Source organism: Pectinophora gossypiella, chromosome 5 (genome assembly GCF_024362695.1).
Source record: "Pectinophora gossypiella chromosome 5, ilPecGoss1.1, whole genome shotgun sequence".
Taxonomy (NCBI): Eukaryota; Metazoa; Arthropoda; class Insecta; order Lepidoptera; family Gelechiidae; genus Pectinophora; species Pectinophora gossypiella.
Genome location: NC_065408.1, coordinates 11,078,555 through 11,094,368, shown reverse-complemented (window position 1 = coordinate 11,094,368; position 15,814 = coordinate 11,078,555). Strand labels below are relative to the sequence as shown.

Below are 15,814 nucleotides of genomic sequence, written 5' to 3'. Positions count from 1 at the left end.
CTTAACAAGTTGCAACCAATTATGACAATCGACAGTTACAGTACTTAATAAAAATATATTGGATTAACATTTTATCACTGCCACTGTTAATGGTTTGCAACTTGGCTACGGCCTTGGACTTCCTTGGGGAATTGTTCTGGCTGGCTGGTATCTAGCCGTTTCAATTGTCATGTCGGTTGATTATCGAGTCGCGGAAATCAGCCCGCCATTGCCAATTAAAGTTTCACCCATAATCTCACTCTCATAAGCCGATGACCTTCTGCGGTCAGAAATTTAAATACACTTTACAACGGCTTATCTCCGGATATGCCAATAAGGTTCGACTCACGTTTATCAGATTAAAAACGTATCCGTTAACATATGGCATGCGAACTATTCATTTCGGAATTCCGTATCTTACATTCAACTACCTTCGCTTTGTGACCAACTATTTGGCATACGAAATTGTTATTGCAAATGCAAATTATACTTACAAATTATACATTTATTGTTTAACAGTTTTTTATTCTATTGTCAATGTAAATTAAGGGTCGCGTCCCTAGACAGTAAATAAGGTGGATGAAATTTTCGATAATCAACTATTAGGTACCTAAGTATCATTAAGTGAAGTTTACAAAAGATATATTTTTTGAACTTGGACAAAATGGGACTTAGACATTAATAATTTGTCTTGGGATAAACAAACAATAAAAAAATGACGTCCCACTAACTATGCACATATATCCCACTCTCATATATTCCACATCAATGCTCTACTAAAGTTCAGCAACTAGGTATATTGTAAATAAAACAACAGCAATTTATTAAATTTGAATGTAAACATCAATTTCGTTATTTGTCTTAAGTCATCTACGACTGTCTAAGTTTAACTCAATAAACTCTGTCAAAGTAATCCGCATTCCGGATTTTCTAATTTATCTACAAACACGATTAGAGATATCTATCATTAAAGGTACCTGTTCATTACCATTAAACAATTCCTATAACGAGCAGTAACAGGAACTTAAAAAAACAATAGTACTTATACAGTATACACTCACAAACTATGTTTTTACACGTACATATTGGTTCACTGCACACTCAGTGCGGTAGCTAGGTGAGGGACTGTATCACGCGTTTCGGGGTGACACCCGTGAACAAATCAAAACTTTAGTACCTACGTAAATCGTTATAATGTTTATTTAGAATTTATCACTGGATCCACTTGGTTAGATACAAGTTAACCCACCTCCCAGCGTTACTCTTACACGGACAAATAGATTCTTTGATTAGAAAAACCACACGAGTCTACTTTATGTTTACTTATTTGATTTGAATTTATTTTAACAGTAAGTACCTATTCACTCTTGGGGTGACATACGATACCACGCTCGGTGCCCCCGTTCTAGCTACGTCACTGCGCACGATTTAGTATCTTTCGACCTTGTGTGTCAAAGCACAGAGTCAAGGTGCTTACGCGCATTTCTCCGCCCCACCGCGCATGCGTGTGGCGACTACGAACTATAAAACCATAATGCCGGACCGTTGACATCAATCAACATTCGATTCTTAAACAACACATATCAAAATGTTCAGCAAAGTAAGTGCTCCAATTGTATTAGTAAGAAAAAAAATGTGGAAGAAAAGCTCAATGAAACATAAAACTTAATTTCTTCTCTTAATCCTAAGGGAACTTGTTAATTGCATATATATATTTCTAGGTCTCACATTCGCTGTAGCTTTTCGAAATCACCATTTTAATGCTTTTCAAGCCAATTCTCACTACGCGCTCAAAGCCAAAAGCTCTTAAAGAAACCTCCCTTTCTATATGTATTTTTAACAAGGACAAGCTGAAGCTACCCTGTTAAGAATATTACTTTTATTAATCATGTTACGTTTCCAGATTGTAGCATTCAGCGCCCTCTTGGCTGCGGCCAACGCCGGTCTCTACGGCCACGGTCACGCCGTGTCGTCCCAGAGCATCGTCCGTCATGACGAGGGCCACTATGCTCCGCTAGCGCACGCCGCCCCCGTGCACTATGCCGCCCCCGTCCACTACGCCGCCCCCGTCGCCCACTACGCCGCCCCCGTCGTCCACGCCGCCCCCGTCGCCCACTACGCCGCTCCCGTTGCTCACTACGACGGTCATGATGAGCATGTAAGTAACATAATGCATGTTTTCCCAATTTTACACTTATTTCATGTATTTTTGAATTGGTTAATAGATTATTCGTTATTATTCGTTTTAATCTGTCTATTATAACTAATTAATTCATTTTTTTTTTACACACGATGTTACATGACAATGCATCATCTTATCTAGAACATAAATAAATATCTTGAATAAAGATTCTTATTATCCTCCTGAAGCACAAATTAAAAATGTACTAACCAGGATAATTTATATATTTGCAGGCTCACCCCAAATACGACTTCGCCTACTCCGTGGCCGACCCCCACACCGGAGACCACAAGTCGCAGCACGAGTCCCGCGATGGTGACTCTGTGCACGGCTATTACTCCCTCGTGCAGCCTGATGGCTCCGTGCGCAAGGTCGAGTACACCGCTGATGCCCACAACGGGTAAGCTACCCCGATATTTTTTTAGACCACGTTTGTCGAGACAGTACGTGTTGGGTGAACATTTTCTCATAAGTATCCGTAAAACGTCTAAGACAACCCGTTGGCGTGCATGCTGTTTTACATCTTCGTGTCTTCAACCGCTTAATAATAAGAGCGGTTGAAGACACGAAGATGTGGTGTTGACGACTGCTTTTAAAACTTATGTAACGCAGTGAATGCTTATCCATAGCCTGCAAACATGCATGAAGATTTTGATAAGGATAGAAGAAGCAAAAGTGATGTACTTATTAGGATCATCGTAACTGGAATTCCCTAATCTCTGGATATTCCAACGGGAAATAGGCATAACCTTATGTATTATATCATATTATCTCACATCAATAATAGAGTTCTCTTTTATGACAACAATTAACATAATAAACGTAAGCTTTGCCTTTCGAGCATTCATCTATGTCTTCAACCGTTTCGATAAACAGAGAACAAATGTCAACCTATTAACCGCCATCTATCTCCTATGCCATTTTCCCGTTATAAGGTTATTTTAAATATATATATTTTTAATATATTAATCCATGTGCATTATTTTTTCCAGTTTCAACGCCGTGGTCCACAACTCCGCCCCGGCTGTGCACGCCGCCCCCGCCTACCATCATTACTAAGTCACCAGATTGTCCTGAATGACTGTGCCAACTATTTATACCTTTCTAAATAATGTGAACGTGTGAATGATGTAAATAAAGCGTGATTGAATATATAAAAGTATGTTAATGTTTCTTTTCATACTAATATTTAATAATTTTCTATTAATTATTACGGACCATGAGCTGACCACCTCTCACCACACCAGAGTTGATGTGGTTGATAGGGCTCACCCTATCCATCGTCTTCTATCGTGTGGGTTGTGAAGTGGATTACCAACCACATCAACTCTGGTGTCAGGGTTACTATTAAGCCGCCAAAGACCCCTGTCATGGCTCATGAAACGACTACTAACTTACATAAGTGGTACCAACGTCTTAATGTGCCTTCCGCAGCACGGATTATCTTTCTTTCGAACAATCAGGTGACCAGCCTGCAACGTCCTATAACCAAACTAGGGATCACAAAGTGATTTTCGTGATTTGTCCCCACCAGAATTTGAACCCGGGCCCTCCGAATCGTGAGCCCAACGCTCAAACTACTGGACCACGGAGGCCGTTCCCATCATTCGGAGACATATCCATCTTATAAGATATCCATCTTTAAATTTATTATCAAAGTGGTCGTACGTTTGCTTCTGACCCCATGTGGTTTCGCCCATCCTATTAAAGATTATGGGTGTGAGTTTATATATCTATGTAAGAATGTAATAAATAATAGACTAGATGACGTGGTCGGTCAAAGATAAATTATAAATTCTAATCTAGACAAGAAGCCAGTCTTTGATGATAAAAAATCAATATCATGTTTTCTTTTAATCTGTTTTTTTTATTACATAACAAAGATTAGATACAACGTTTGAGCACGTTTATTGATGACGTCATACTCGTACACATGTATTTCTAATTTCTACAAAAAATCCACAAATAAATATCGTTATCACGTTTCACAAATAGTGTCCCATTTGACTAGGCTGTCCACGTTTTTCATTTCAGAACAGAACTATTTATTTGCTACTGCGTGAGCCACGTGTAAAGAGGAACATGTCACATTGCCTCTCTACTATATAGAGTTCATTCGCTAGATATACTAATATTTTGCACAAAGCAAAAGCAAAAATATAGTTATGAGAAAACCAGTCACTTCATAATGTGAAATATTACTATCAGAGATCGTGATATAGTTTCAATAAAGAATCTAACTGTGTAATGTGTACAATAAGGCAGCATTTCCTTATTTTTCAGTAACACAAAATACATAACATAACATCACGACTTCATTCCCAATTGGGATAGTCAGATCCCATGAACTAAGTAGGTACCAACCCATATCTTACCGAGCTTTCTGTCAAACTAATGTGACAGATAGTCGTATATAAATAATGAAGTGGTGGTGCTAGCCCTAATGGTCAAACCTACTGTGTTAGCAAAATCTGCACGTATGACAAATGAATAACTCATTGATGCAAGTCCGATACCTTTTTTTTACGTGACTTATTGTAGATTTGCCGCAGATGGCATTAACTACTTGGCCGGACAAATGGGGAGCGCTGAAGGCTCTCACCCGGTACAACGTTTAAGACAACAGGCTGAGGGTGCCCAGTTAGACGCGAAACTTGGCTCAGGACGTCGTCTGAGAGGAAAAATATTTGAAAGAATTAATCGGCTCTAGTGGGTCGATAGCGATAAGCGCTGATTGAGGGAAATCGTCGACCACGCCGGCTGGGTCGGTATCGGGGTCCTGGAGTGTTTGGTGTCACGAGCTGATTGGCTGCCTCTATGGCTAGAGTAATCGGGTCGTCGGGATCGTATATTACGTCCTTCGGACGCCGATACTTTTCAGTCCCGTCCCTAAGCGGGATGTATTCGGAAGCCAGGGGATAAGTCCGATACCGGAGATCGAACCAGCGCTCCCCATTGGAGAAGTAATCGGTAACACACAAGACTATAGTCACTTTGTTGGTAATCATAGTTGTATTCAGCGACCCATTCTGTTCAATAGTTGTAATCAAGTTTAGGAATGTACATAAAGCATGTAAAATGACGTGTTGATGGCTTTGGTTACCGCTAATTAATAATTGTCCACTATTTCTCATGTAGGTGCTGCGTGAGACACACCATTAGTTACTTAGATCGTGGAGATAAAAGAAATAAAAAAACACATGAGAAAAAAAATATAAGATTGAGTTTGGTTGTAGCATAAGTTTTATAAATTGAAATTATAATGAAACAATAATTATGAAAATATTCACCATTAAACATAAACACTTTTAATATTTTTCCATAATTTGCGTAACCTCGCAAGCGTCAGAAAAATCACATTCAACAAAACCTCGATTTCTTTCAATTAATTTCAATCCGGGTGAAAATTGGGACCACAAAAATAATTACCTGAAAACCTTTTACTATCGAACGTAACACACACTACATTACATAGTACTTAGGTCAGTATGTAATTGATTAAACTAGAACGAGTTTTTAGAATGTATGACAGGAGATATTTGAGATGATATTAAAGACTTTTCAGAAAAAAAAATCTGAATACCATCCAAACGACAAGCAGACGAACGAGAATAATTAATTTGCCAGAATACAGGAATTTATGGTAGGTTCAAAATGTTATTTTTCTTTGTCTCTGAATGACTTAATTCTGGTTTTCAAATAATTAGGACGCTTGCAGAGACCGACGATTTATAAGGGCCCTTAGGATTTGATGCAAAAGCAATAATAAATACTTACATCCTGCAAAATATATCTCTCAAGCATTTTATAGACAGGTGAGACTCCTAACATTATCAATTATATAAAAAAAAAACGAAGTAAAACAAGCAACAAGTCCTCCAAGTTTATTATAAGACGCCTACTACGCAAGATCAATTATTTGTAAATTCTATCACTTTATAACATTTGTGTATATTTTATGGAACGTGAACAACCACATGGTTACAAATAGATCACCAACTCATAGCATTAATTTAGAAAGGACACTGCAAATTGTATTTAACATTATTTTTTAAAATACAAGAAGCTAACAGAAAGGCCTGTTCATTATCCAACAATATCATTAACACTAAACCATGAATGAACATCGCGAGTATACACCGCAGCATTTTTTGCACTGTTTTTTTTTCGACATTATCTCGTAGCAAAAAGCAATAAGTACAATACCGTGACATATATTGCGATTCAGTAAATCGATAAATTCGACCTTATACCATTGTCATTGTCGTACCGAGGTCTGCATGCGGTGGCCCCACTGGTTCTTTATCAAATGTTTAATATAAAAACCCGCCACAAATTGCTATTAGTATCAATCAACAGTCAAAGTTGACCAGAGCAAAATGTTCAGCAAAGTGAGTACCGAACCAATAATCATAACAACAAAATATTCACAAGTTTGAAGTGACGGTGAATCACCGCTTCATAAAAGTAGGCTACTAAAGGAGGGCTAAATCAATTGCATACGACCAAACGCAATTTGCAGTATTGCAAATTGTAATTAATGCTCAAATATGGCTTTACTTTTATTTTATTACATTTTAATAATATCATTTGCAATAAGGCCTCGAATATATTTTAATTTTATTTTACCTACTTAAAATTTATTTACATTTGCAGATCGCAGCATTCGGTGCCCTTTTGGCCGCAGCCACCGCTTACGACCTGGGTCACGCCGTGTCGTCCCAGAGCATCGTGCGCCTTGACGAGGGCCACTACGCCCCTCTGGGGCATCTCGCTGCCCCCGCGCACTATGCCGCCCCTCTAGTTTACGCCGCTCCCGTCGCCCACTACGCCGCCCCCATCACCCCTTACGCCGCCCCCATTGCTTACGACGGGCACGACGATGATGGACATTACGATGATGGGCACTACGATGAGGGTTATGGCCATGATGAGCATGTAAATACTTTTTTTATTTACATTATGTTTACCCCTCTTTATCGTTTTTCCATCCCTTGACTTAAAATTCTCATTACATAACGGAAAGCTCTAAATTGTAAATGCATTTTAAACGATCCGTATTATCTTCTCCATCTACTGTGATGTCAAAATTGCGCAATAGGCAAATGAAGCCATTGTCATGCACTCGGCATCACGTATCGGAAATTATACAAAGAAGATTTAGTAATCCTAACAAAACTATCCAGGCCCACCCCAAATACGACTTCGCGTACTCGGTGTCCGACCCCCACACCGGGGATCACAAGTCGCAGCACGAGTCCCGCGACGGCGACGTCGTCCACGGCTTCTACTCGCTCGTGCAACCCGACGGCTCCGTGCGCAAGGTCGAGTACACCGCTGATGATCACAACGGGTAAGCATTGTAAAGCTGTTAATAATAGAGAAGAAGGCTTCCACGTGTTGCCTTCGACCCCACGCACGCCTTCCAAAAGTCCGGGACTCCATAGGCCCGAGATATGGAAATGACAAACATAATAATAATAATAAAACACTTTATTGCAACTTATTCTAAGGCGGGCAAAGTCGGCCTTATCGCTATGAGCGATCTCTTCCAGACAACCTTCGGCAGAGGATATAGTACATATATTAGTAAGTAGATGTTCTTTAGATTAATTACACAAACGTTCCGGGTTTTAAGCTCTATGCGGGCGAAAATCCTGCGTACCTCGTGAGAGTTTCGACGGGTGTTTTCTGCATTAATGACTCCCAACAACGCGTCTGTGTACATCAAGCTTTAAATAGCAGACACCTTTGTATATAAACTTAGAGTAACCCTAACCTAGCTAATATTCAGCCATAAATTACCTCCAAACAAACGATAAAGCCACCTGCTCTACAATAAATGCCCAATCATAACAAACAATGTCTTACAAGCAATTTCAAAGGTGTTCAATTCAGAGTAGAACAGAGTAAGGTTGATTACAATCACAAGGCCTGCAATAGGAAGCTAGGTATCATTAGGGGCTTAACAGAGATACAAAGCAAAGATACCGTGGTCTATTCAGATACTCAAGCTGCATTCAAAACGCCTTCTTAAGTCATTACGCTGATTGAAAGCGGGCGTAAAGCAAACAGTTTTACTTTAATAGCCCACAATCAAGTAGTATAAGTAAGGTACGCCAGAGTGAACCTTTGCCAATCATAGATTGTCAAAAGTACGGGCCATGAATATTTAAATGATATCATTTACTATTGTATTGTCGAAAATAGGCACCTACAATCGAAACAAAATATTAACTCTCTAGAATTATTTTTACTTCTACGTAACAAAAAATTGTGAGTTCCTTTTTAAACTCTGATTAAGAGAATCATACTAGTTTTGTAGTAGGTTATACTAGTTAGTTAGTTACATAAACTATTATTTGTATATGCAGATCTTAGTTTTTTTTTACGACAACTTTTTTATTATGTGTTTTTTTATATTTTCAGTTTCAACGCGGTAGTCCACAACTCAGCTCCGTCCATCCACCCCGAGCCTTACCATCACGACTACTGAACGAACGAAACGAAAAATTAATCCTGTTTAATTTATATTTATATACAAAGAACCAAAACTTTATGAATAATAATTTATTAAACATTATTTTTACACTATATTTTGTCGTTTTTATTTCTATGAGTAGTTTTTGCAACATGTTATATTTGTTTATTATGAGTTGCATCAATACTATGCTCAATTTTAAAAGCGCAATTTTATCAAAACCAATCTCTTCTTATAGACCATTAACAAAATAATGGGATGCATTTAAAAAAAATAAATGCTTCAAGCATATCAATTTTCCTTAATCAATGAACCAGTTGAAAAAAAAACCGAGACTTTCAATTTATCATAATCATCTTTTTTAATAAATACCAACTGCAGCGGCTATCTATCTTCTACTGGTTTTTTGTCTTTTCCACACTGCTAGAGCGTATGTAATATCTGTCTCTGTCTATCATCAACTCCCTAGCGTGATGCCGTTGTTTTTACGGGTCCGCTTATCTAACCTGAAAATTTGACAGCTCCAGTTTTTTACAAAAGCAACTGCCTATCTAATGTTCCAGCCCGTGAAGGGATAACCAGCACAAAACAGGTTAGGTCAAGTATCTCCGAAACGCATTTCTCGGGAATATCTGTCTGTGTCAATATGTCACTACTACTCAGACAAAAAAACGGTAAATACGTCAACATTTATTCATTCTAGGTCTTCAAAATTCAGTTCCTATTGTTTATAGTTCTCAGAATATAAAAGGCGTGTAACAAGCGTGAACATTAATTCCACAGGTACGTTAGGCCGGTATTTCGAGCAACTTAGCGGACAAAGTTATTTTTGGTGGTATTCTCAATGAGGGTTGCCACCCGCCGGAGAATTTTCAAATGGTGTTCAAAATTTGCAAAATCTTCCGTTCTTTCAACAAAAATAAATACTTACATCTGAAATAAGAAAAAAAAAGAATAAAGACTTTTTTGATAGTAAATAATGATAACACACACACAAAAATGGTAACAAATTGTACTTGTACTGTATCTATCATCCAATTGAGTAAAGTTTTGTATGTTATGTGCATCATCATCATCATCAGCCGTACGACGCCTACTGCTGGGCATAGGCCTCCCCCAAGGATCTCCACGACGATCGGATCGATGTTATGTGCAATAAAGTATATTTGATTTGATAAACCTGGTGATGTTGAAAACTAGCGAGGAAAGAGACTTTAAATAACTAATAATACCCACTTAGACTTAATTTTATAATATAACAATTAAACAATGGAAGTCGGACTGTCGAGCATTAAAAGATAACGGACCTTACGCATATAAACATCTGTTTTTATACTCAAATTTGGAACGTCCTGCTTTATTTTAATGTTGTTCCTATATTTTGGAATTTAATGTTGGCAGCCCTGTTCAGAAAACAAAGAGTAGATAATAAGCAGTTACTTTGGAGGCAGTGCTTATGGATTGTATTCGTATAATAATAGCAAACGTTTCGAACGAGGGACAAAACTATTTTGCGGAAGTGCGTGGAATAATATGATATTTGTAGTCAATATTTTGACTAAGTGCTCGAATTACAAGTTGTATAAATAGATACAAAATATTTCCTTTCTGCTCTTACAATAATACATATTATAATACTACAGAGACTCACGACTTTGCGCTTTTGTTTACACGCATAGAAAATAATATATTTACGAAAAGAGAAGAACATATTTACCATTCTGGGCTATACTACTAAAACAATGTTGCTTTGTGAAATTTGTTTATTTGATGAATTGCTTTTATTCTTCTATCGCGTGGGTTGTGAACCGACCTCAGCAAACCTGGTTTCAGGGTTATTATTGAGCCGCCAAATTCCCTGACATGGCTCATGTAACGACTAAGTACTTATATTAGTAAATAGTAACCAGGACCAACGGTTTAACGTACATTCTGCGTGATTTTTTTAAGTAACTAAACCTCATTCCGGGTAAAAATAAGACCTACAATGTGACAAGAGATCTCAAATTCACTCTCTGTACCTGGGCTAACCTCCAAAGACAATTGCAGCTTTTTCTATTCTCACGAACTCTCAAGAAAAGTAACATGATGAAGTCACCAGGCTTTTTCCTACAATAAGTACAAAACAAATGAATAAATAAAGCAATAAATAAGTGGATTCAGTACTTCGGAGGGCACGTGAAGCCGTTAGTCCCGGCTATTAGCCGTAAAAATACCTCCACCACCCCGCAGAGGAGCAGCGTGGTGAAGTATGCTCCATACCCCCTCCGGTTGATTGAGGGGAGGCCTGTGCCCAGCAGTGGAACGTATATGGGCTATTTATGTTTATGTTATGTTAAGTACGTGCCGACAACATGGGAGTTTTTAATTGAAATAAGTGTTTCTTTGGAACCACATAAGGAACTTTAAAACAGGTGAGTATCACGAAAATCTATTAAGTCACAAATCGTAAAATACCGAACAACGTCACGGAGCCTAACCAAATAGAACAATTAGATGCGTTTTGCAAAAGTAGGAAAAGAGAATCCAAAATGTAGTACCCGAAATCATTAGAATACAAATACCTATCACGCAGAATGATTAAACAGGTCACGATTGTTTTAGTCATAAAAATATTTAAATTCCTTACAAACGAATCGACTTTTTATGGGCTGTATAAAAAAACATAATTATATAGCCTATATATACGTCCAACTGCAGGGCACAGGCCTCCCCTCAATCAACCGGAGGAGTTGTGAATCATATTCCACTACGCTGCTCTACTGCGGGTTGGTAAAAAAAATTGATCATTTCGGATCAAAACACATTACATCTATTATGTTAGTAATGACTTTGCAATAATTATTATTCGTAGTAGTGAAGTGGACTGGTTATCACGAGAACGAGTAAGTTCCCGTGATCGTCACCCTACGCACAAAACACCACCATAGCGGTGATGTGTAAGGATCAGCTAATGGATGGTGCTGTTCCACACCCTGGTGAGCAGGGCTTGGTGTATGAAAAACTTGAATTAAAAAAGATATCAAGCCCATCCCTAAGCGGAAATAAACCAACCATCATAAGGATATCGTTATCTTCTTCATCAGTGGGTAGATACTCTTCTCTTCTCTTATTTAGGTGGTGAGGTGGATGACCAACCTCATCAACCCTGGTGTCAGGTAAATTATAGTCCAAACCCCCTTCCCGGTTTCATCCGCTCTACTTCATCGAATTCCTGACCGATAACCTGATTGTCCGAAAGTAAGATGTTCCGTGCTTCGGAAGGCACGTTAAGTCGTTGGTGCCGGTTACTACTTACTGATGTAAGTGAGTAATCGTTACATGACCCATGTCAGGGGCCTTTGGCGGCTCAATAATAACCCTGACACCAAGGTTGCTGAGGTTGGTAATCCACCTCACAACACACACGATAGAAGAAGATATCATCGAATAGTTTAGTACCTACCAGTGGTTACTTATCTGAAAAGTATGATACTTATCATCACAAATCAAAACACAAACGCAAACTAACAGACAATCAGATTTCAAACAATAACGATGTAGCCTGTTGAAAATCAAGTTGGTTACGATTTTACGACTCATAAACAAATTGAAATAGCTGCAATTTTTCAACGCGCCCATGAGATTGATAGATGGATACAAGTCGTGCCCTCAATCACTTAAACTGTAGCATTACTAAATAACTTGTCCGATCGATAGATACAAGATAACTTCAAAGGGCTCACTCAAGGCATTGAATCACAATATTTGGAAATACAATGCTTGGGTCCATTAACTTACTATACACATTTTATATCGGTCGAAGTCACCAGATGGACGGCTGATCTGATTATAGTTTAACAAGACAATGACGCTTGAGGGCCAAAGTTTATTGGCGTATATTATTGGATTACATTCAAAATACCGCCTACAGCACGTATTGCAGCATTAGATTCAGGTTCTTATCTTTGCTTCATCGATATTGGCGATAAAGCGACATGCACAAAAACCATGAATATGCAATGCCTTTTTAACGATTCCAGCAAATCTTGACTATCTAATCTTTCGACATAACAACGTCAGTAACTTGTAAATAATTGACGTTGAAAACTAGCCCTTATAATTAAGAGAGTAGGTAATAGCATTGAAAAAGATGAGCTTTTTATAAATTTGAAGCAAATAATGAAAAGGCTATTTCATAGTGCCTATTACTAGCAAATTTAGCTGCGACATGCGCATGCGAAAATGAGTGTACAAGTACTTGAATACAATAATAACGCTTATCTTGGGCCGCATTGACCCAGTATAACGAGGTATCTCGGTTCACAGCGTATTTTTAAGTAACAATCATTAGCTAGTATATAATGCGAGAATGTGAAGACAAAGCGCCACGACCTTGGTGGAGCGGGGACGCTCGACGCCCCACCGGACTGCGAAGCCAATTCTTATAAAACCCACCGGTGGTTATCAAATGTATGTCAGTCACGCATTACGATCCACAAAAAATGTTCGCCAAAGTAAGTTCCAGAAGTGCGTGTGTGAAGTGAAAATTGATTTAAATTAAAAAAAAAGTTGAATTTGTTTGTGATATATATTCACACGTGTGAAAGTTTTCGATGTTTTTATAGAAAAAAAAATCTTTTTGACGTTTATAGTTAGGAACCTATGTAATCAAAATTTAATCTAATAGTTTTTCGTTCCTTTCAGATCCTTGCTCTCGGAGCCGTAGCGGCCGTCGCTCAGGCCGGTCTGATCGGCCATGGCGGCCATGGCGGCTACTCCGTGTCCTCCCAACACAACGTGGTGCACCACGAACAACCCTCATACCACGCCGCCCCTATCGCCCACGCCTACGAAGCTGCCCCTATTGCCCACGCATACGCTGCTGCTCCCGTCGCCCACGCATACGCCGCCGCCCCCGCCTACACTAGCGCCTCCATTGGCCACCTCGGCGGTTACTCTGGAGGATACGGAGGTCACGAGAGTCATGAGGATTATTATGTACGTACTTTTTTGAATTACCTATAAATGTAATTATTCCTTTATGAGACTATATAAATATACATAGACTGATTTGTAGAGTGAAACAGTGAAATGTAAAATTGTATTCTATGCAACTAGTTACTATATAATGAATATAACTACTTAAAAATCATCCTTTAACTAATATCAAAATCATGCTGACTACAAATGTATCTATCTATATATTCAGCTTACACACACGCACTGCTATGTGGAGGGTGCCGCAACTGTATTTAATTAAAGCAATTATTCGACAGTCCCACCCGAAATACCAGTACTCTTACTCCGTGGAAGACCCCCACACTGGCGACCACAAGTCCCAGCACGAGTCCCGCGACGGTGACGTGGTGAAGGGAGAATACTCCCTGCTACAGCCTGATGGCTCCTTCCGCAAGGTCTCCTACACCGCTGACGACCACAATGGGTAAGACTACTAAATACCACACAATTCAAACATACATCGCAAGGACACAACAAAACATACAATTGTCATAATTTTGGCAACCCTATTGCTAAGTTATTACTGCTACTTCAGAAACCAGGGTTGATAATAGCGCCTAAAGTATTTAAATTAATTCATACCGAATTAAAACGCATCTTCATCGTTCAACAACTGCCTAAGTATTCTGAAAACCAAACCGTTATTAGTCTTTAACTTGATCAACTTTCTGCGTGTATCTAGTACATGCCACGTTCTACGCTTCAAGTAGCCTCGACATGTCCTACAAAACACAAATTACATAAATTAGAAAACTGACCAGTGATCAGTAGAAACAGATGAAACATGACATTGCAACTTTCCCCCAATTGCGCAAAACGGCGACGCAAAACCAACTTTGCATTGCTATTTGACATTGCTTTCTCAGGAAGCTCTTAATACGTAACAAGACGTAATTTTACGTGCGTGTATCGCTACATATGGTGGTCAAACCGGTAATGTGAGTAACGACCTCACACGACCCCTGTCTGTCAACGAGCCGGCAACAGGTGCTATAATAACAAGCTTGTTACCAAACTAGTTTTGATTCGTTGAACAATTGTAAACGTAAATGTTTTGACGCTGTAACTTGGCCAATTGACCGACATCTTTTCGGAAGAGTGGTTGTGGCGTTATGATTCGTTATGTCGCGTATTTATAAAAAGTTCTGCTAGTGCTACATTTTAATTTCTTAAAATTCTGTAACAAGCTTGTGCACAGTATCGTTAGAAATATTTAAGTAGGTACCGCAAAATACATTTGTACATAAGAAATGTATCAATAATTATTTATCTCTGAATTTTCCATCTCTTTCCCGAAAAACACTACACGAAATAACATTAAAATATTTTTTTTTTATTGTTATAACAACATGTATTTATTGTTACAGTTTCAACGCGGTGGTCCACAACTCTGGCCCCAGCCACCACGTCTACTCTTCCCAACACCACCACTATTGATCTCCCTACTATATACCTAAGCTTTCAGTACGGTCACGAGCATTAATATGTATACACTTTGGCACCATGTCACATTAACTTTTTTGACAAATTGAACTGTAAGTCTCACTAAATGTCAAATATGCTAGTGCGACAGAGTCCTAAAGTGGGTTCATTATATAGCTCATGACTGTACATGTAACATGTCTATTTATTTTCTGTGATCTTGTGCTATTGTTTTTTACAAAGTCATTAAAATTAGTACAAAATTATGGCGGATTTTATTTATTGTAAATTTTCGTATGGTATTTGGAAGCCCAACTGGGTTAACAATAATTAAAAAGGCTATTCTATCTAGCAACCCACAAAAAGCATCAACATGAATACATTTAAACAGCCTCTACGTCACAGGCCTCCCCTCAATCTACCAGAAGGGATATGGAGTATACTCCACCGCACTGCTCCACTGTAACAATGTAACTAACGTATCCGGAAGCTGTGCTCTGCAGCATTTAGTTAAAAAAAATAATTGGGATACGTATTCCAGGGAGCATTAGAACATAATTATTTAGTAATAGTTACTATGTAAGCACTAGGTTGTGATCTAATAATAAGTAAGTAAGTACATCAAAATCTATTCTTTAAATATAAATGTGTCACAGAAAAAGTCCCGTATTGTAAATATGTATAACCCACATGCCGTAGTAGAGAACAACAGATATAGAATATACTAGGATAGAACCTTCATCACTGAC

At 38.5% G+C, this 15,814-nt stretch overlaps 1 protein-coding gene across 1 annotated transcript; it reads left to right on the top strand.

Annotated features, from left to right (window-relative positions):
* Nucleotides 1–1,498: 1,498 nt before the first annotated feature.
* Nucleotides 1,499–15,331, top strand: LOC126366960 (uncharacterized). The gene is made up of 11 exons (XM_050010304.1): nucleotides 1,499–1,579; nucleotides 1,883–2,137; nucleotides 2,395–2,561; nucleotides 3,154–3,202; nucleotides 6,508–6,552; nucleotides 6,818–7,099; nucleotides 7,348–7,514; nucleotides 8,591–8,638; nucleotides 13,424–13,622; nucleotides 13,901–14,067; nucleotides 15,011–15,331. Exons 1-11 carry the CDS (start codon nucleotides 1,568–1,570, stop codon nucleotides 15,078–15,080), a joined length of 1,461 nt encoding a protein of 486 aa, XP_049866261.1. The 5' UTR covers nucleotides 1,499–1,567; the 3' UTR covers nucleotides 15,081–15,331.
* The last annotated feature ends 483 nt before the right edge of the window (nucleotides 15,332–15,814 follow it).

What these genes read in the sequence shown, in the direction of transcription:
- LOC126366960 (XM_050010304.1), top strand. An exon ending in CGGCTGTGCACGCCGCCCCC is followed by an intron (nt 3,203 to 6,507) that starts GCCTACCATCAT and finishes AATTGCTATTAG; the next exon opens with TATCAATCAACAGTCAAAGT. An exon ending in ACCGCTGATGATCACAACGG is followed by an intron (nt 7,515 to 8,590) that starts GTAAGCATTGTA and finishes TTATATTTTCAG; the next exon opens with TTTCAACGCGGTAGTCCACA.